This window comes from Callorhinus ursinus, unplaced genomic scaffold (genome assembly GCF_003265705.2).
Source record: "Callorhinus ursinus isolate GAN/ISIS: 27379988/994484 unplaced genomic scaffold, GSC_fseal_2.0 scaffold19, whole genome shotgun sequence".
Taxonomy (NCBI): Eukaryota; Metazoa; Chordata; class Mammalia; order Carnivora; family Otariidae; genus Callorhinus; species Callorhinus ursinus.
Genome location: NW_027397081.1, coordinates 13,944,911 through 13,967,546, shown reverse-complemented (window position 1 = coordinate 13,967,546; position 22,636 = coordinate 13,944,911). Strand labels below are relative to the sequence as shown.

The following is a 22,636-nucleotide window of genomic DNA, read 5'->3' as shown; positions in this document are numbered from 1 at the left end:
ATAAAGAGACATTTCATAATGATAAAATGGTTAATTCATCAGGAATATATAATGATCATAAATGTATATGTATCTAACAATACAACTTCAACATATACGTAACAAAAATTCACAGAATTAAAAGGAAAAAGAGGAAAGTCTATAATCATAGAGATTTTAACACTACCCCCTCAGCAACTGATATAATTACATTTTTAAAAATAAAAAAATGTAGAATAATATTCCTCAATAAGTATAGACACAAATATCCCTAAAAATAATAGCAAGTTGAATTACAGCAATATATAAAAACAATAACCTATCTTGTCCAAGGGGGTTTGTCCCAAGAATGGACAACTGGTTTAACATTTGAAAATAAATCAATATAATTTACCATATTAACAGAATAAAGGAGAAAAACCAGTCAATACTTTTAATAGGTGCAGAAAAACTATTTGACAAAACTAAGCACCCAATCATGTTAAGAACTCTCAGAAAATTAGAAACAGAAGAGAACTTCCCCAATTTGATAAAGGGCATCTACAAAGAACCTATAGCTATCATCCCAATTAATGGTAAAACACTAAACATTTCCCATGAGGAGCAGAAACAAGGCAAGTATGTCTACTCTACCACTTCTAGTCAACACAGTACTGGAGGTCCTAGTCAGTGTATTAATGTTTACAAGAGATAAAAGGCTTAAGATTTGAAAAGAAGAAATAGAACTGTATATTCACAGAAGCTATAATTGTTTATGTAGAAAATCTTAAGGAATCTACAAAACAACTAAGACACTAATATGTACGTTTAGCAAAGTAGCAGGTATGAGGTTAATATACAAAATAAATTATATTTTTATACACTAGCAAGAAATGGTTGGAAATTTTTTTGAAAATTTAATTCTATTTAAATAGTATCAAAGAACATAAAATACTTAGGAATAAATTTCTTTAGACATCTAAAGAAAGTTGTGTAAGACCTGGACTCAAAATTCTGAAAGGCTGGTAACATAAAGATCTAAATAAACAGATAGATACACATTTATGGACTGGAGGACTCAGTATTATTAAGATGTCAATTTTCTCCAAATTGATGTACAGATTCAAAGGAACTATGCCTCACCAGTTTGGGTTTTGTTTTTGTAGACACTGGCATGCTGCTTCTCAAACATATACGGTAATGCAAATGACCTTAAGGCAGTGCAAACTCCAAAGAACCTTGAAAAAAGAAGCAGACCTTACATTCTCTGACCATGACTTACTATAAAGCCATAATCATCACGACAACATGATTTGGCATAAAGATAGACAAATATACCAATGCAATAGAAGAGTGCTCAGAAATAGACCCACTATTTATACAAATGACTCATACTGTCATTTGGTTTTTGGCAAAGGTGTCAAGCATTCCAATGGGGGAAAAGGAAGTCTTTTCAACACACAGTGCTGGGACAACTGGATAGGCACGTGAACCTCAAAAAATGAACCTCAACCCCTAGTTCTCACCATGTACAAAAAAAAATTATCCTGAGATGGATCATAAAGATAAAAGCTAAAATGATAGAGTTTCCATAAGAAAACAGAGAACACCTTTGCTACTTCAGGGTAGGCAAAGGTTTCTCAGGACAAAGAATACAATAACTATAAAAGAAAACTTGATAAATTAGACAGCCTTAAAATTAAAACTTCTGTTCATCAAAAGATTCAATTAAAAAAATGAATAGGTAAGTCAGAGAGTGGAAGAACATTTTCACAGACTATATAACTGACAAAGGGCTTTATATTTGCAATACGCAAAGAACTTCTAAAAACAACCAAAAAAAAAGGGAGGGGGGCAAAAATCGCAGTGGACACTTCACAAAAACAGACATATGCATGGCCAATGAGCACATGGAAAAAGTGATCAGCATCATTAGTAATGAGGGAAATGCCAAATAAAACCACAATGAAATACAACCACTTGAATGGCAAGGATATGAAGCAACCAGAATTCTCATACCTTGTAGGTAGAGTGTAAAATGGTATATCCACTTGGGAAATTTATCTGTCAGTTTCTTACAAAACTAAACATATACCTACCCTACAACCTGTTGATTCTACTCCTAGAAATTGACCCAAGAAATATAAAAGTATATGCTCACACAAAAACATACTTGACTGTTCACAGCAGCTTTATTCATAATAGTAAAATTCTAGAAACCATTACATGACCCCTCAAAGGAGAATGGATAAAGTGCAGTGTATTAACAAAAGGAATACTACTCGACAATAAAGAGACATAAATGCATGTCAGAAGCATTATGCTGAATGAAAGAAGTCCTACACAAAAGTACATATTGTAGGATTTCATTATGTGACACTCCAGAACAGCAGAGTTAATTTATGATGAGAAAATCAGAACAGCAGTTGCCTTTGGAAGATGGGACAAGAAAAGACTGGGAAAGTAAGTGTATGAGGGGACCATGTGGTTTAAGGGTAGTACTCTGTATCTTAATGGGTTTGAATTACACAGGCATTTGACATTGGTCAAAACTCATGGAACAGCACACTTAAGATTCATGTATTTAACTGCCTATATATTTTATTACCAAAAAAAGGAAACACAAATAATATTTAACTCTAATTAATAATATGCACATTTATGGATTTAAAGGTGAAGTTACTGATGACTGCAACATACTCTGATATGCTTTGAAAAGAAAAAAAAAGATGGACTGATAAACGGATAGAGGGTTGGAAAGATATTGCTAAAACAAATTTAGCAGAATGTTAATTGTTGAATCTAGGGGGCAAGTGTTAATGTACAATACTTCTAGCTTCTCCTAGTGTTTAAAAATTTTCATAATAAAATATTGGGGGAAAAGTAAATCCAGTAATTTAATTCCTCTGCCTACAAACCCCTGTTGGTTGCACTCAGTAATTACCAATGGCCTTTACTCAGACCCGGTTCTCATGTACTTCCCTGCAGTTTCTGATACCGGAATGCACCTCCCCTTTGAAGCCCTATACTACTATTCTAAGCTGTTTCCTTTTCTTTCTGCCTTCCCTTCCTCTTTGTACTCCCAAACTGTAGGTGTGCCTCAGCATTAAGAACTGAGCCCTACTCTACGCTTCTTCCCACAGAAAACTCACTTTCAGGGGCACCCGGGTGGCTCAGTCTTTAAGCGTCTGCCTTTGGCTCAGCTCATGATCCCAGGATCCTGGGATAGAGCCCCGCCTCTCGCGCTCCCTGCTTGGTGGGAGGCCTGCTTCTCCCTCTCCCACTCCCCCCTGCACAAGCAGTTCCCTCTCTCGCTGTGTCTCTTTCTGTCAAATAAATAAAATCTTTTAAAAAAAAAAGAAAAAAGAAAACTCACTTTCAGTGAGTTTCAGATAGTTAAAACCTCTACGCAGGCAACTCCAAATCAAGACAGAGCATCTCTTCTAGTCAAGTGTCCCACTTCCAATGGCCGACTAAGGATTTTAACTTGTATGTCTCACATCATCACATCACTTACTTTACCCTCAGAACTTGTAAGGGGGATTCCACTTCCCAGTTACTGTCCAGGTAGCACACAGTTACCCAGGGTCAATACAGAAGTTAGTTTTGACACTTCCCCCAGCCTTAATCTCTAAAATAATCAAGCATCGATTCCTCCGGAGTCCATTTCTTCCTTTTCATTCCACCATCACTAGTCTTATAATGATCCTTAGAAACTCAGTTTATTGTAAGTGCTTCCTGGTTGATGTCTCAGCCTCACTCATCCCCCAAAATTCATCCTGCATATTTCTAAAATACCTCTAATTATGCATCTCCTATTTGTATAACTTCTATGATTCCCCATATCTAAAAGATATTAACACATACTGAGCAGAAAAAGTTAAATGAGATGTGTTAACTTGCTGCAGTAGCAGATTTCCAAATATGGACCACTCCCAATGAACCAGGCCTGCTGGTGTTCATGTTCAGCCCCCTCCAACACTAAATCTGAGTTGGCCCTGTGACTCATTTTAACCAAAAGAATGTCACAGAAATAGCACTGTGCCAGTTCCAAGTCTATGCCTTAGGAAAGCCTAGAAACTTCCACTTTTGTACTCTTGGGAGCTCTGAGCCACCAAAAAAGAAATCTGGCCCCTCTGCTGGAAAGACCACCTGAAGAGGGAAAAGACAATATGGAGAGAGAGAGTGAGACAAGGCCTAGCTCTCTCCATGTCTCAGCTGGGCCCAGCCTTCCAGGTGTCCCTGCCACGGCACCAGAAATATGAATGATGCCATCTTGGATGTTCCAGTCCCAGCTGCCATCCGACCACAGCTACAGGAATGATCCTAGACACTAGCAGAACCGTCCATCCGAGACAAAAACCCAAAAAACTGTGAAAAATAACAAATTATTCTGTTTTAAGATATTAAGTTTTATGATGGCTATTTTACACAGTAGATCATCAAAACACTTACTCTCAAGAAACTACATGATGGGGGAGGCATTCAAGTCAACAAAAAGGCATCAGACGTATGTGTTAAGACAGAGGTATATACTCGGCATGCTAATGGGTACAGAGGAGGGTCATCTAAACGAAATGGTCACGATGTGTGAAAGGGAGAAGGGGAGGATCTGGGAAAGCTTCTAGGGCAGATAATACAGGCTGAGTTTTAAGTGGGTTCATGTAGCAGTAGGTATAAACCAGCATAGTTGTTTGGGGGAGCAGTAAACAGTACAGCTAAGGACATAAACAGGGACTGGGTAACTTCCATACTGAGCTAAAGAGCTGAAACTTTACCCTAAAAGCTATAAAGAACTATAAAAAATTTTCAGCAGGGAAATAACATTATCAGACGTGGATGTGAAAAAGATTTCTATGGTAGCAGTGTACCAGATAAGTGAGAAGAGAGGCAGAGTGGAGGCAAAGAAAGTTTCGTAGCCTACCTCAGTGATCTAAGACTCATGAGATCCTGAACTGACAGGGTCAGCATGAACAGAGAGAAAGGGATAATTCTTTTTTAAAGATTTTATTTATTTGACAGAGACAGCACAAGCAGGGAGAACAGCAGGCAAAGGGAGAAGCAGGTTCCGTGCCGAGCAGGGAGCCCAACGCAGGGCTCGATCCCAGGACCCCGGGTTCATGACCTGAGCCAAAGACAGCCGCTTAACCAACTGAGCCACCCAGGCATCCCGAGAAAGGGATAATATTAAGAATGTACAGGACTTGGTAAAAGTAGATGTGGTGGAAAAGGGGCGAAGAGAGAATTTAGGATGACTCTTGGTTATTCAGTTCAGACAGGCGGTACGTAGTACTGCCACTTATGGAGAAATGGTAGCATCGAGAGTGGACTGAATTCACAGACAGGTACAAAGTTTAGACTCAGTTACTAGGACAGGAGGAAAGGATGGATGTGTCTGGGAAACTGAAAGAGGTTTCACTTGATGGCCTTTATTTTTTTTTTTTAAGATTTTATTTATTCATGAGAGACAGAGACAGAGAGAGAGACAGGCAGAGGGAGAAGCAGGCTCCCAAGGAGCAGGGAGCCCGATGCGAGACCCGATCCCAGGACTCTGGGATCATGACCTGAGCTGAAGGCAGACGCTTAACCATCTGAGCCACCCAGGTGCCGATGGCCTCTATTTTTACAGTGAAATAAAAAGCGAGATCATCTGCTAAGACTAAGGAGAGAAATGGTGGAGAGAGGAAGTTGAGAAAGGGAGGTAGAAGTTTGGGACAGCCCTCAGAGGAAGAGGGAGTCTCGAGGATTCCGGTGATGTTAGAAGTCATCCATTTATTCGGACCCCAGACACAGTTTGAGGGCTGTGTCCAGCAGCACTCAGCAGCCCAGAGACGTCAGGCGGCTGACTTGAACCAGGACTGGAGTACTACAGAAGAATGAGAGGAAAGAGAATTGAGGGTAACACTAAGGGAGTGATTCAAGCAGTGGACCGTGCATTGAGGTGAGCTATGGAAAGACATGCTTCCAGGGAGCTGAAAGACTGGTGGGAAATGGAGTGAGGTTTCTAAACAAGAAAGAGGACCTGAAGTGGTCAAAGTGTAGACTCACTGGGAACGAGCAGACTGCTGGAAGGACGGATAGCTATGGTCAAATACAGGATGTTGCAACAGCCTGGCTCACTGCTTTGCACCCAAGAAATGCTCACCAAATTTAATGATTGCTAGGCAAGCTGCTAGGGCTTTTACACATACCAGTTAAATAAACTAGCATTTGGTGAGAAATTTCCAAAATGAATCTTCATGCACACTGTTGATTTCAATTTAGTGCAGACTCTTAAATGACATCTAGAGTAATGCTTCCAGGAGTGCCTAGGTGGCTCAGTTGGTTGAACGTCTGGCTCTTGGTTTCGGCTCGGGTCATTATCTCGGGGTCCTCATATCGAGCCCTATGTCAGGCTCTGCACTCAGCGTGGACTCTGCTTGTCCCCCTCCCTCTGCTCCTCTCCCTACTCTTTCTCTTTCTAAGTAAAAAAAAATAATGTGTCCAACAGTAAATCCCTTGATGTGCTACTTATCACTCTATCATATGAGTTCATCAGGCAAGCTCAGAACATTTTTTTTCAAGATTTTATTTATTTACTTATTTAAGAGAGCATGAGCATGAGCTGGGGGAGCTGTAGAGGGAGAGGGAGAAGCAGGCTCCCCGCTGAGCACGGAGCCCGACGCAGTGCTTGATGGCAGGACCCTGAGATCATGACCTGAGCCAAAGGCAGACGTTTAACCAACTGAGCCACCCAGGCGCCACATGTTCAGAACATTTTTAAAAAAAGAAGAATGATGCTTAGTATTTTGGCTTTCCTGTTATTTGTCCCAAGCTACTTCTATGAATCAGTTGATGATGTCTTTTAAAGCTCAAGCTCACCATCTTTTATTGCGGAAGAGTCCTACTTGCTGCCATTCTCAATGAGTCACTATTAAAGGCATGAATCTTTTTTTTTTTTTTTAAGATTTATTTATTTGAGAGAGCGAGAATGAGAGAGAGAGAGTACATCAGAGGGGGGAGGGTCAGAGGGAGAAGCAGGCTCCTCGCCGAGCAGGGAGCTTGATGAGGGACTCGATCCCGGGACTCCGGGATCCCGGGATCATGACCTGAGCCGAAGGCAGTCGCTTAACCAACTGAGCCACCCAGGTGCCCCTAAAGGCATGAATCTTAAAAAGAAGTTCTACCCTGGAAGAGCACTCATATGGAAGCCTCACCTTCCTCATGCCAGCAATAATCCTCAAGGATATAAGCTGGGAATTAGGAAGTGTCCCACGAAAGCAAGACAACATCCATGACAAAGCAACCAGGTATCCAGGACAAAATCATCGAATACATGACTAAACTATTAGTTCCTTAGTTTTTGGGGAGGGGGGGTCGTTGTTGTTGTTAACTCAGGGTGTCTTCTTTAGAAATTATAGTTACATTAAAATACATAGTGACTACCCCCAAAGAGTACAAAACACTTAGCAGATTTCTATTGAGTAAATTCACCTTTTTTTAAAGATTTATTTATTTTTTAGAGAGAGAGAGAGAGAGCACAGAGTGGGCAGGAGCAGAGGGAGAGGGAGAGAGAATCCAAGCAGCCTCCATGCTGAGCACAGAGCCCGACTTGCTGAGCAAAGAGCCCAACTCGGAGCTCAACCTCACGACCCTGAGGATCATGACCTGAGCCGAACCAAGAGTCGGACACTTACCGACTGTGCCTGCCACTCAGGCGCCCTGTAAATTCACCTTTATATAACATCAGTGTGAAATTCTCTCCTCCCAGCCAGGGCCACTGCAGTGTGGGCCACTGTCACTCTCAGGCAGGCTCTGACAGGTAAGTCTCCTAACTGGTCCTCTACACTACTCCCATCCACTTTCCACCCGCCCAAGTCATTTATCTAAAATGCAGAACTCCTCCTCTGTTACCCCTCCCCCCATAAAATCTTTCAGTATCGCTATCAGAGAAAAACCCAAACTCCTGAACACACGATACAGGAGTTTTTTGTGACCGGCTTCCGACTGCCGCACTGGTCCTGGTCCTCCCCACCTCCCTACAGCTCAGGTGCTGTTCTCTCTTGTCTTTAGGCCCCCCTGCCTGCAATGTCTTTCCCCTATTCCTTGCCCCACTAATTCCTCCCTGTATCAACCCCCACCCCTGTAACTCTTTGAAAGTTATTTGTTTAATCTAGGATCAAATCAAAGATCATGCATTGCATGTGGTGTTCATATTCCCCTTTATCTTTCAGGATTCAATGCTAGCAATCACTTCCTCTGGGAATCCCCCTTTGACTCCCCCTGCCCCGTCTGGGTTCCATGCCCCTTCACCGTACTCTGATACGACCACTACCATGGTATCGTTATACTGGTTTGTAACTATCTATTTGTCATCTCTCCTATTCAACAATAAACTCCATGAGGACCTTCTATTCTCCGGGCCCACAGTGTCTGGCTCGCAGTAGACACTCAGTAAGCATTGGCTGACGGAATGAGAGCTATGAACAGGAAACGTGACTGTTATGGCCTGAACTGTGTCCCCCACAAATTCATTTATTGAAGCCCTCACCAGCAATGTGACTATATTTGGAGATGAGGCCTTTAAGGAAGTAATTAAAGTTAAATGAGATCATAAGGATGGGGCTCTAATCCAACAGGTCTACTGTCCTTACACGAAGAGGAGACACACCGTGAGTATGCACAAACGGAGGAAAGGCCATGTGAGGACAGAGCATGAAGGCAGTAGTGTCTGCAAGCCAAGACAGACTGACTTTACCAGAAACCAACCCTGCTAGCATCTTAATCTTAGACTTCTAGTCTTTAGAACCATAAGACAATAAATTACTGTTGTTTAAGTCACCCAGTCCGTGGTATTCTGTGATGGCAGTCTGAACAGACTAATACAATGACCAAAATCTCCGTGCCCACAGTTTCTGTGGATGCTGGAATGCAGAACTAAACCTGCATCACTGCTACAACAAAGATACACACAAAAGACTTCTTCCCCCTACTTCTGGAAAAGTGAAACCCACATTCCACAAAAAGCATGACAGAAAGTGTCATTCTGACACTCGTGACACATAAAAAAGCCCAATTGGATCTCCCAGACCATGAGCAGCAAATTGTTAGTATCAATCACCACTTGGGCTTATCCAATCAGAAGGCAGAGGAAAGTGGTCAGAGATACATTAAGAGTATAGAGTACACATCAAAAGAAATCTTTCACAGAGCTATAATTATAATGTAGGTTCACCTTCCCAGCTTCTGCTAAGACTGCTGCTAAACTGCTTGCACGCTCATGTCTCTGTTTCACTGTCCCCCTCCCAGCCTGTGAAGACAATGGCAGAGGCCATGTTGTTGGGGGGCGGGGAGCAGGGGGTTCAATCACTAACAATGCCAGGTATAGCATTATGCTCCTAGCATACTCTTCATAATCGCTGACACATGGATCATCATGGACAACTGGCCCACCTTTGAAGCATTATCATTCCATTCTCAATGAAACAGATTGGTCCTTAGGCTCTTTCCCAAACATTCTTTCTCAGGTTGACCTTTCACAGTTACCATCTTTCATAACTGGAAAATGATTCAACCAATGAGCTTGCTACTTTTCACTTTAGAGCTCTGACTCATCAGCAGGCCAAGATTTTCTTGATAAATAAAAGCACATTTTAGAATTTAAATAAAATCATCAGGGTTCACAGCTATTTTGATTTCCACATTAAGAAACTTGGAAAACTGAAAATCTGACCGAATTCTATATGCACCTTGCTCTTGCTGTAGTACCCAGAAGAGAACAGAGATCCACTAAATAATTCTTTCCAAAGGCTTACTTACAATGTTACTGTTTAAAATTTGTTTTAGTGCTGAATAACATAATCAAAGTATTCCCACAGCCTGAACTTCTAAAAAATCAGGATCAAAGCAAGTGAAGCAGGTGTTAGATGCATTTCAAAACCTTGATCATACTTAGGACCCAACAATCAGCTGCTATTATTTCAAGGTATTATTGAATCTGAAATTTTTTTTACTGAATCTAACACAAGGTGCTGAAAAAGCTAAAATCATTAGAGGATTTTATTTGTGTACTTGTTTTTCAAATAAAACTTAGACCAAAAGAAAAGAAACTAGGCACACAAACAAACACGACTGGATGCTTATGCACAAATATATACATGCACACAGGGGTTTTATTCTTAACAGCATCATTTACCTTCTGCCCTTCTCACAAAGCTTCTCGATTTCAGCTTTCAGATCCTGCTCCTTCTGCAAAAACTCCTTCTTTTCTTTCTCTATCTTCTTCTTTGTTTCTTCTCGCTTTATTGTTACATCCTGGATAGCTTTTAGTATCTCCTGAGTCCCCCATAATTACAGTCACACACAAGTAAAGAAGGAAATGAATTAGTTCTTTTGGTCTAAAGGTTATTTTCAACTAACACAAATTAACATATTGACTTGAGTAAATTCAAGTTGAATTGAAGGAATCGGGTTGATGAGTAGCTCTGAAAGCCAGTATCTAGACATAAGAGAGAAAGTTACAATAAAGCAGATTTCAATTCAGCAGGAGAAAGAATTTCTAATAATCAAAACTGTTCAAAAATGGAATTTACTTCCTTGAGAAGCAATAACCCTTCCATTACCTGTGTTCGGATAAAGGCCGAATGAACACCTGTTAAGAATGCTGAGAAAGGCATTCTTGTACGGGGTGGGAATTCATTACGTTCAACAAAAATGGTCTTGTTTTGTTTGTTAAGGTTCTACTTTATTATGTGTCAGGAGTTGTTTGGTTCCTTTTTTACTTTAACAAAAATATATGTATTTGTAGTAAGAAGTGGAATAATAAAAAAGTGATAGTTAAGTCACTCCCTAATCCATGCCAATTCCACCCATAATTAATATGTCCACTGTTTTATCTGATTGCTTTCACATCTTTATTCTCACACAAACATGTATACTTACATGTGTATTTCATTGCTTTTGTGTTTTTTCCAAATGAGATCATTTTTTTTTAAAGATTTTACTTATTCGTCAGAGAAAGAGACAGCACAAGCAGGAGGAGTGGCACACAAAAGAAGTAGGCTCCCCATGAGGGACTCGGTCCCAGGACCACAGGACCACAATCCAAGCCGAAAGCGGACACTTAACCGACTGAGCCAGCCAGGCATCCCATGAGATGACTTTATACACCTTATTCTGCATCCTGCTTTTTTTCACTTGAGGTGAGCATACTGTCAATATAGATTTAACTTGGCGCACCTGGGTGGCTCAGTTGGTTAAGCATCTGACTGGTTTTGGCTCAGGTCATGATCTCATGGGTCGTGGGATTGAGCCCCATCAGGCTCCATGCTTAGGGTGGAATCTGCTTGAGATTCTCTCCCCTCCCCCGCTGCTCCTCCCCCTCTCAAGTGTACTCTTTTTCTCAAATAAATAAATAAATCTTAAAAAATAAGGTAAAATAAATATATAGATTTAACTTAAAAATAGCAGTATGTGACATAATGTGTATATATATATCCAACTTATCCAACCATTCTATGTAAAGAGTCCATCAAGTTGACTCCAGTGTTTTTTAACTACACACAATACTGCAATAAATACGTTGTATATCTACACTTTCATACAAAAACTTTTATTTCTGTAAAAAAGACTTAATAATATGATTGCTAGGTCATAGTACATTTTAAATCTTAACTGACAATTCTTAGTAACTTTTACAAAAAGGCTGTAACAATTCATATACAAATGTCTGAAAAAGGTTCATTTTTCCTCACCCTCGATAACTTAATTCATTTTTGCCGATCTCTTGAGGGGGAGAGAGGAATGGTATCTAATCGTTTTAGGAAACATTTTCCTAATTCCCATTCTCTACTGTTTGTACAGTTGGCCTCCTTCAACTAAAATAAGCATTCAGTGCAGAGACTATGTTGCCTTTACTGCTAAATCTGCAGAGCCTGGATTAGGAACTCAGAAAATATTTGCTAAATGAATGAATACCAGTGAGGCTGAGGCTGAGCTTCTTTTCATATATTTATTATCCACTTGCTTTTCCTCTTCTGTGTACTACCATTTATAATTGTTTTGCTTTAAAGATTTTATGTATTTGAGAGAGAGCAAGCTCGTGGGGGGGGGCGGTGCAGAAGGAGAGAATCTTAAGCAGACCCCCCGCTGAGTAGGGAGTCCAGCTTGGGGCTTGATCCCAGGACCCTGAGATCATGACCTGAGCTGAAGGCAGATGCTTAACTGGCTGAGCCACCAAGGCGCCCCACCATTTACAATTGTTGTAAGCAAAATAATAACCCCTTCCCCCAAAATATGTCCACATTCTAATCTAACTTAATCCCTGGGACCTGTGACTATGTTTCTTTCCATGGAAAAAGAGACTGTGCAGGTGTGACTAAGGTAAAGACCCGGATGCAGGGAGACGGTCCTGGATCATCTGCATGGGCCCAATCTAATTATGCAGGTCTTTAAAAGTGGAGAACCTTTCTCAATTGCGATCTGAGGAAGATGTGATTAGGGAGGAGTGGTCAGAGATGTAAATTTGCTGACTGTGAAGATGGAGAAGGAGGTCACAAATCAAGGAATGCAAGCAGCCTCTAGGTGCTGGAAATGCAGGGAGAGGTATGTTCTCCCAGAGTCCCCAGAAAGTGATGCAACCCTGCCATTACATGGATTTTAGCCCGGTGACACCCATGTTGGACTTCTGACCTATAGGACTGTGTTGTGTTCAGCTGCCAAATTGATGGTAGTTTGGTACAGCAGAAATAGGAAACTATACAACAGGGTGCCTGGGTGGCTCAGTTGGTTAAGTGACTGCCTTCGGCTCAGGTCATGATCCTGGAGTCCCGGGATCGAGTCCCGCATCGGGCTCCCTGCTCAGCAGGGGTTCTGCTTCTCCCTCTGACCCTCTTCCCTCTCGTGCTGTCTCTCATTCTCTCTCTCAAATAAATAAAATCTTAAAAAAAAAAAAAAGAAACTATACAATAACCTTTCCTAGTTTTTCTTTAGAGTATTTGACTTTTACCATGAACTTGTAGGAGTCTCAGAACACAGATATGGATATTAAACCCTTCATCAGATGTGCTACAAATATTTTCCCAATCTAACACTGATCTTCTGATGTTTTCTGTATCATCTGACATATCAGAAGTTTTAAATTATACATAATTAAATTGATTCATTCTTCTATGGCTTCTGGGTTTTTTGCCTGGCTTAAAGTGACCTCTTGCAATTTGAGGTTTTATAAATGTTCTCCTAAATTTTCTTCTAACTTACATTTTTCCAGTTTTCATAGGTAGATTTTTAATCTACTAGAATTATGTTTTTTAATATAAGAGTCTAATTACATGGTTTCCCAGGTAGGCAGTCAGCTATGTCAACAAAATATATTAAATAACATTTCTCTCTAAACTTAAATAGAAGTGAGAGTACGGGGGCGCCTGGGTGGCTCAGTCGGTTGAGCGTCCAACTCTTGATTTTGGCTCAGGTCATGACCTGAGCTTGATCCTGGGATCAAGCCTCTCACTGGGCTCCGTGCTCAGTGGGGAGTCTGCTTGAGATTCTCTCCCTCTGCCCCTCCCCTGGCTCAAGGGCGTGCACATTCTCTCTCAAATAAATAAAATCTTAAAAAAAAAAAAAAAGAATTGAGAGTTTAAACAAGATGCCCTCAAAGGTTCTTCTTATCCTTAAAATTCTAAGACAACCATTAAAAAGATAAATACTGCTCTTCTGTTTCTATTAATTCAGGAACAAAATTACAGTTTGATTAAGGAGTGTAGCCATACTTATTGACAGACTTAACATAAGCAGGGTACCTGGTGGTTCTTCATTTCTTCTTCTCTCCTTTGCTGGAGCTGCTTTAATTGCACTTGGAGCTGATTCTCCACTTGCCTCTGCTTGTCCAGGACCTCCTGGTAACGCTCCTTCAACAGGGTTCTCTCCGTCATCATTTTGTCCTATTTGTAACAAGAGGAAAAAAAGTTCAATTCCCCAATTTAACTGCAAAAAACACCAGGTTCCTGTTCAAGGCACTGTGCAGAGCTCTAGGCTGCAGGGTCCAACACTCTAACTACTAGCCATGAGTGGCTATATAAACTTAAGTTAATTAAAGTAAGAAAATCTAAAAATACAGCCCCTTGGTCACCTGGCCACATTCCCAAGTACTCAGTAGCCACAAATAACAAATGACTACCACACTGGACAACACAGATATAAGACATTTCTACCATTACAGGAAATCCTATTGCACAGCATGGCTCTAAGGCAGGGGGGGCATCCGGGCAATGTATGGCCTGTGGGCCAAATCCAGACATTATCTGAATTTTTTTTCTTAAGACTTATTTTATTCATTTCGGGGAGAGAGCTCTTGAGCTCATGTGCATGAGCAGGTGGAGGGGCAGAGGGAAAGGAAGAGAAGCAGACTCTGTGCGGAGTACAGATCCCACGACCCTGAGATCATATCCAGAGCCGAAATCAAGAGTCGGACACTCAACCAATGAGCCACCTGGTGCCCCTATAAATAAATTTTATAGGAACACAGCCATTCCCAATGGCTTATAGGCTGCTTTTACACTACAATGAGTGGAATGGTTACAACAGAGCCCATAGAGCCCCAAAGCCTAAGACATTTACCATCTGACCTTTTACAGAAAAGGTTTGTCAATCACTGTTCTAGGGAATAAGAGGAAGAAGGCATTTTATCAGAGCAAGAAGAAATGAATGGGTAAAAAAAACAAAAACAAAAACAGATCACCTACTCAAAACTGCATCCAGAAAAGAGGATTCCTTATTGGCCATTAGCGCTGAAAATGGACAGATCCGCTAAAGAGGAGCATGGTATTCAGACTGGGCAAATCAGCAAGCTCTCATGTAAAGGCAAGAGTAGAAGAAACGCTTCTGAGGACCACAGTTCAGCTCTGCCTCCCCATATCCGTAAATCAAGAAAAGTAATGGTTACCTTTCAAAGGGATGCTAAAACTTAGAGATGTTCAATTTAAAACACATTTGGTATAAGGCAGCCCATGTAAAATTTAAACCAAGAGCATTCAAATGAACTTAATCATTAAAAGATAACTATTTTCAAAGAAAAGACAGGTTTTAGAAGTGAATGAAGGAAAACTTACTACATTATGATAATAAAAACTAAGTTTTCAAGATGGGACATTAGCAGAGCACCTGGGTGACACAGTCGGTTAAGCGTCCGACTCTCGGTTTCAGCTTAGGTCATGGTATCAGGGTCGTGAGATCCAGCCCCATGTAGGGCTCTGTTCTCAGCACAGAGTCTGCTTGGGATTCTCTCTCCCTCTCCCTCTGCCCCTCCCGCTTGTGCTCTCTATCTAAAATAAATAAATAAATCTGGAAAAAAAAAAAAAAAGATGGGACTTCAGCTCTGAGATAAGCTAGTCCTTGGACCAGGTGCTGAAACGTGACTAAGACTCCTGATGACTCTCCAGTCTCACATCTTTACAGGGATTCTGAACCTAGGATCTATGGATGCGCCTCAGGGGTCTCTGAACTCTCTGAAATAGGGGGATGTGGGAGGGAGGATAAATTTTTCTGAGATGAGAATTAAAGTTTTCAAAAGATTCCAAAAGAGGACTTTAACCCAAGAAAAGCTAAAGAAAGGTTAAGAACCAATATATTCAACTAGTAGAGAAGAGGAATCTTTACTTTCTTCAACATAGGTCTTTTCCTTTATTTCTTTGTGGTACTTTCTCTGTCTACAATGCTTCTTTAGAACAACACAGGCCAGGGGAAGACACCACTAGTCTCATGGAAGTAAGTCTCAAGGTACATACTATTAGTACATACAAAAAGATAACTGAAAGGCTATATGTTAAACTACTTGATCCATAGCATCTCATCTTAACAAGCCAAAGTTACTATTTCATCAGTGTCTAATTGGTTCCAAGGACCAGAAGGTATAATTTCAAATGCAGCCAGTGGGAAATTACCATACATGCGCAAAAAGGAAAACAAAACAGGAGCCAAGTTTCTTTTACTGCCACCAAGCTTAACACCTGCCTAGTTCCACTGCCTTTTTAAAAGCATGTGAGCCTACACTGTATGTTAACTAACTAGAATTTAAAGGAAATTTTGAAAAAATAAAATAAAATAAAATAAAATAAAATAAAGGCATGTGGGCCATCCCACTACCCAAAAGAATACAGCCACATAAAACATAATCCTGGGCCTCTTCTGGCCCAATGACTTGCTAGTTTCCACTCCCGCATCGGACTGATGCTAAAGCTTATTTATAACTTAGTTGCCCCTTGGATTGCTACTGTCATCAGAACCGCACCATAGAACTATGGGGACAAAATAATGTGCTTGGAGTAAGTAAGTATTCAAGAAAAGGTGAATCCGCCCCCCTTCCCTGGGACTTCTCTTCTAGCTTGGTTTTCACCCAGCACATCTCCATCAGCTTGCTCATCTCTAGGATCTTTTTACCTGCCTGTTATATGAGTAACTCCAAGGTGCTACCCTGTATTTAAAAAACTTTATTCGCTTCATCTGGTTAATGTACTCCCATAACTTCCTTCCTTCCATCTGCCCCTCAATTTCTTCAACTTGACCAAATATCCACTTTCTTATCTGGTTGCTATAAGCACTTTTTCTCTCACTCAGTTAACACATATTACCCTAAAAACCTCTTCCTGATGCTAGGGTGCCTTTCCCAGCATCATCCTTCCTCTCGAAAAATATAAACCTTGATATCCATACTCTTAAGGGTGGAAGTTTCTGCCACAAAATACCAGAGATAGATCAAAAAGACCATTTTAACAAAGACAAACGTACAGCTCTCTAGGTTTTAAAACCCAGTCACTAGGAATAAAGGGAAGATACGACTCAACAGTCCAGCAGAATAAAACCTGAAAGGTCAACACTCTGAGCACAGCGCCACAGTAAGCCAGGGGAGGCCTGAGAAACAGCGTCTGGAATGATAGAGAGGAGAACCCCACTGTGTTGTGACTTCATTACTCTGTATTTGGATTATTGTATTTACTTCTCAGGATCACATTTTCAAAGCAACAATGATAAGATGGAACCTGTCCAGGCAGAAAAGTAGGGCGATGGAAGGGCTGGAAAACGTATCCTATGAAGAAAAGAAGAACGTTATAAACGTCTGGGAATGTTTTTTTCTGGAAAGATTCGACTTGAGGGGTAACAGGAAGCGGCATAAAAAAACTTCAATTATACATAGAGCCAACAAGTAAAGGAAGATTTGGATTTCATCTACATGGCTCAGGAGAGCACTCTAACAAGTATGAGAGGTGCTATCCTCACCTAAGAACGAGATGTAACAATAAGAGCTCTTTTTCAGATGCAAAGGCTGCTTTATGAGTAGTAGGCTTCCCATCTCTGGAAGTGATCAAGTAGAAAGAAGTTAGCTGACCATCTGTTAGGGATTTGAAAAGGAGATTCCTGCACCTTTTCCAGCTGAGATAATATGACTCTAGACAGTCTGAGTTAATGATCTAGTATATTCACTGTGACAGTTTAAGTACTCACCAGATTCTTTTCAATATCTTGATCTGTGTTTACCTCTGAATCGGCCGTCTTAAAGTCAGTCTATAAAGAAAGAAACAATTATATTCAGAACTGTTCAGAGACATTTTAAAAGACAAAATTACTCTTTTGTAATTTTACAAGGAAATCTGTCACAAGTAACTAAGCAGCTGAATTTCTGCATTCCCCTTACTGGCTTCTTAACAAGAGAAGAACTGTAAGTCTGGCAAATAGACACTGACATGTATATTGCATCGAACATTATCCCACAAAAGAACCTGAGCAAGACCCAAGAACTGCCAGAGAGACAGCCTCAAGTGTGAAATAAGAATTTCGCCCCCTACAACCTATTGTGCCCATCCTTCCTCCTACAACAAAGCACACCGAGCACTAGGAGGCAGGATACACTGTACTTCTTAAGATGTAGGTCAGAGAATTAACAAGGATTCCTCCTGCAAGGACAAAGATGGGAAATATGAATGCTAATGACCTACACTTATCAATTAGTCAGTGAAAGAGACTATATGTAGGTCATAAAGTTCCTAGTCACCATGATGAGACCCTGACTCCTGGCCTTATTATTTATCGAACACCGGAAGGATGACATCCCACAGCACTGCATGAAAATCGTAGGATAGTTGCCAATAAAAAAATGAGACAGAGTAGTTCTCCACCACCTTCCTATGAAGAAAGGTCTCCTACCCTTGATAAATATATAAATAAATAAATAGCCCAAATTCCATTTTAGTAGTAGAAACTTGATACTTGACCTGTACAGCAATGTTTTGAGAAAGCTTCAGGGAAGAGCTATCCTGATCATCATCCTGATCCACTCTGACTCCTTCAACCCCATTTGCTGGAGGCACCACAGGTCGGAAATCCAAGCCTGTGGCCCTGCTACCTTCCTTTAGGATGGAGGCTGGTGGGGATTTCTCTTCAGAACAATTCCCGGAGGCAAGCTGCTTTGTATGGCACCCTGCCTTAAGAGACCGAGTGACGGGATGGAGGCTCTCCCGGAGGCATGTGTCCCCCTCCTCTCCTGCTGTGTTGGCCACGTCCTTCAAATCAGACTGAGACCCACCGCCAGAAAGACAAAGGGCTGTGGCTAGCAAGTTTTCTCCTAAAACCGCCTGGTGCGCTGCTGAAGTGTCACCTGCTGATGAACCAGGATTCTGCTCTGGGTGTTCCAAATGGACATTTCTGTTATTCTCCTTGGTTATCGTTTGGCTACTTACACTCGACAGAGGCGAGTTCTTGTGCTTCTGTGCAGGGTCTTTGGGGCTATCAAAAACATAAGACAAAAAGTTTCTCTCTTCACCCAATCTTAAGGAAGATTAAATACATAATCAACATAATGACTAGAAGAACAAAACGAGACTACATAAGCCCCTCAATTTATCAGAATGACGTGGAACTTAGTCTCTGTCCAGCGATTTTGACCCACATGCAGGGAGTAGAGCTTGCTGGTTAGAACCTGGGTGCTGGAGACAGACATTTCCTGTCGGGTGACCATAAATAAACACACATAAATGACTCTGATGAGCCCCAAATTTCCGAGGTCCAATTTGAATAATTTTGGGAGAATGTCAATGAAATAGCCTGCTGCTCGTTAGAGTATTCTCATTTAGTTAGCTGTACTTAGTTATACCTCATGTTCTAACAAATAAAATATTAATTCAGAAAAAATGTGTTTATTCCACTCTCACGTTTCACAAAAATAATTTTCATTCAAATTCCTCATACAGATCTTTGACCAGAACCACCTCTTAAGTTCCTCAACAGTTTTCCAGAGCACGGCATTCTCCACTTCAGGGTGTCTGAGGTACAGACACTGAATCCGAAACTGAAGCTGTCAGTAGAAATTTTACCCCAGACAAATACATACACATGTATAAACACTGCGATAGTTGTTTTGTCGTTTGTCACAGACACTTAATGTACTGCTTTTTGAAGAAATCTTTAAAACCTATTTACAGTGACATCTAACATTTACAACAGTACGCCTCCCACCCAGGAATAATGACGACATCTGTGCTAAATTTCTTTGCCCCTTCTTTTTTTAAAAAACTGATTCTGTCAATTGATGCCCTTAAGTACCCCAAGCCAGCAATGACTGAGGCTTTAGGTCACGGTGCCTTCCTTTCCTCAATAGCACAGGCTGTTCAAAATAAAACAACCAAGAGCGTCTTTGGGATATGAAAACCTTTATAAACACCTCTAGCTGATTCCTTGCTGAGAGTTACCTGGAGAAGCGGGGGAGACACTTAAATTATTGACTTGGCATATACAGTAGAGTACCTGGGTGTAAATCCTGACTCTGCTATTTACCACGTAAATGACTCTCGGTAAGTTACTTACTTTCATTTGTAAAACAGACATATGACCCACCTACTAGGATTATTGTGAGGATGACATGAAATCACGCATCTGAAGTATTTAGTACACGGCCTGGCACAGTAAATATTCAATAAACCCTAGCTGTCATTATTATTATGAGAAGTATGTGGCTGACTCTGTTTATAAAATGAAGATCCAGGTTGATGGTTAGGCTTACTTAAGATTTTTCCCCATTACCCCTTCGCCAACAAATCTCTCTTCATTTAAACCAGTATTTACGAGGTACTATACAGTCGGACAAGTGTGGGTTCAAACCCTGACTCCAATGTAGCTTGGCAACCCTGGGCAAGTTACTAACCTGTCTCAGTTTCTCACCTATAAATGGGAATAATAACATTAGCACCTCCCTCCTGCGATTGTTAGGAAGATTAAAGGTGTTAATACATATAAAACTGTTAGTACAGTAGTATCTATTATATTAGGTCCTAGGTACTCTAGGAAAGAGTTGAGGTGGAACATACAGTTAATTTAGTACAACACTATACATAGCTATGTGTTAAGCACTGTGAGATGCAAGGTTGGGCAACCATAACTCAGCCCTCAAGAGTTTAGAGAGGAGGCAAAATGTCTACGTGAAGCAGTAAGCCATACTAACAAAGCTATCTGTTTATCTGGAGATAATACAGATACACACATATTTGTGTGTATGTATGAATATGTATGTGCTATATGTGTGTATATGCATACACACCTCTATCTCTATGTAATACAGAAGACATAAATATACAAGTATGATATACATCATTATAATATACATAATCATAACACAAATGTATAGATAGGTATCGTATGTAGATATAGACACAGATATTATAAGTATACAATTAAATGAACATACATAGTCCATGTAAAAAAGGGTGGGGAAATATTAGCATTTTCAGAAGAGTTTTACCCCCTGTATTCTATTGACTCAACAGACACTTAGCATGCCTGCTGAGTGCCAGATGCTGTGGTAGGTACCATAAATACACACACGGATCAGACAGTCCCTACCTTTAAAAAGCTTACTCTCATGCAGTGTCACTAGAGCCAAAAAGAGGAAAACTCATCTATGCTTCCATAAGAAGCCATCTCAAAAGCCCCTCGCCCAAATGAAATCTTCCCAGTCAAGGACGTGCACATTACCTTAGACCATCTGGGAGACCTTCGTCTGATTTGGAAGCACATAAACTAGGAGAGGATTCTGGAGGATTGGGGGCATTGGACACCACACCAGCTACCTCGGACGCCGCTGCCATCATGCTCTGTACATTCAGAAACAAATTACAGGCTGCAAGTTTCCAAATTTTAAAACAAGTGTATCTTTCCCCCTCAGAATGTCCATACCACAGTTATTCCAGGAAAGAAACACAGAGAAAAAGTTGGGCCCTAGGAGAAAATACTTAAACAAGAGTTTTGTGTAGCAAGGCACAAGAGGCCCAAGTGGACATCGATCCTAGGAAATCACCGTATTTATACAAGTATCTAGGAGTCTGAGCAAAGCTTTTCCACTTTTGGCAGAGATGCAGTCATTTAAAACGGACTACAGTCTGTGAGAATCTTCCAGTTGGTCCACGTACTTACTTTACCTAATATTATTTACAAAGAAGGTTATTTGGGGGCCCAACAATCAACAACATCTTATACATTTTAAATCATTAAAAGCATTATCTGTTCATTTAAGTGAAGTGCTTTGGAGGTGTTCGTATGTGAGAAAAAAAACAATACTATGCTGGGCAATCGGAGCATCTTTTACTGTCAGTGTGCTCCCCACAGACGGGAAATGTTCGAGAATCACTGAGAAAAATACAGACTCTTCAAAGCTACTACAGGGGTGCAAAAGAGTACAAGAATCTTGGGTACTCCACTAAGAGAAAGAGAAGCTGAGAAACAGGGTAATCCAAGTCAGGGAATCGGGACTGATGCCTTTCTTGGATCAAAAGGCCATCCTTTGTGTGGCAGGACAAACTCACGGCCCTCCACGGTGAAGACAAAGCTGGGGGGAAAAGAATGTGGGGGGGCCGAGGGGTGTCACATAGGGTTAGTTTAAGTTCTTGTTTTTATTTTAATAGCAACACAGATATCCACACCGCCCCCCCCCCCCCCCCCCCCACCGCCCCGAACCTTCAAGCTCGCATTGGGCAAGTATGGAGACTGGGCTCTGTCAACACTTCAGTCATAGGCCAGGGAACCCCGCTGTGCCTCAGTTTCCCCCATTATACAAAGCTCCTAGGAGAAAATGGGCCCAAATCGCCATTACTGCTCCCTCGGGTGCAAACATCCTGCCCCGACAGAGCCCAGGGTCGGGGGTCCTCGGTGCCCGGTAAACGGAACCGCAGGGCACGGGTCCTACGTGAGACGCCGCCACTACAGCCCAAGGGGGAGCGGGGCAGGTACGTCGGGCTGCAGGCTGCGGCGCGGGGTGGGAAGTAGAACGTGTCAAGGGAATCCCTGCGGCGACCACCAGCGAGGCGGCGACGCCGGGAGCGACGGGTGCTCGGAGGAGAACGGGGCACGGCCGCGAAAGGGACAATGGGGAAAGAGGCGCCGGGTGGCCACGGCCGCCTCAACCGGGGACGGCTAAGTCCGCCGCTTGCTCGGGCCGGAGCCCCCCACACCTCTCCGTCACCCCCCCCCCGCCCCACCGCGCTGCCAACGCCGTCCCGTTCCTAGGCCGGGACCCCCGCCCCGTCCGCACGGGCCCCCTCCACGCCCCCCCCCGCCTCGACCCCCCGCCCCTGCCCTGGCCCCGGGCGTCGCAGCCCCCTTCCCGCACGCCCGCCCCGCACACACCTCCCGCGCCGCGCCCCCGGGAGGCAGTGGGGGAGGGACG

At 41.8% G+C, this 22,636-nt stretch overlaps 1 protein-coding gene across 4 annotated transcripts in view; it reads right to left on the bottom strand.

Annotated features, from left to right (window-relative positions):
- Window positions 1-22,636, bottom strand: part of RNF214 (ring finger protein 214) — a 55,893-nt gene that overhangs the window by 32,118 nt on the left and 1,139 nt on the right. For 2 of the 4 annotated variants that reach the window (XM_073903789.1, XM_025893557.2), the window contains exons 2-6: window positions 20,950-21,068; window positions 18,198-18,708; window positions 17,431-17,490; window positions 13,734-13,874; window positions 10,133-10,272 (exon numbers count right to left, since the gene is read on the bottom strand). In XM_073903789.1, coding sequence (XP_073759890.1) covers window positions 10,133-10,272; window positions 13,734-13,874; window positions 17,431-17,490; window positions 18,198-18,708; window positions 20,950-21,065 — 968 coding nt within the window. In that variant the 5' untranslated portion in view covers window positions 21,066-21,068. Of the gene's footprint in view, window positions 1-10,132; window positions 10,273-13,733; window positions 13,875-17,430; window positions 17,491-18,197; window positions 18,709-20,949; window positions 21,069-22,596; window positions 22,618-22,636 lie in introns of those variants that run through there. The other 2 variants (XM_025893558.2, XM_025893559.2) reach the window with 2 other exon arrangements.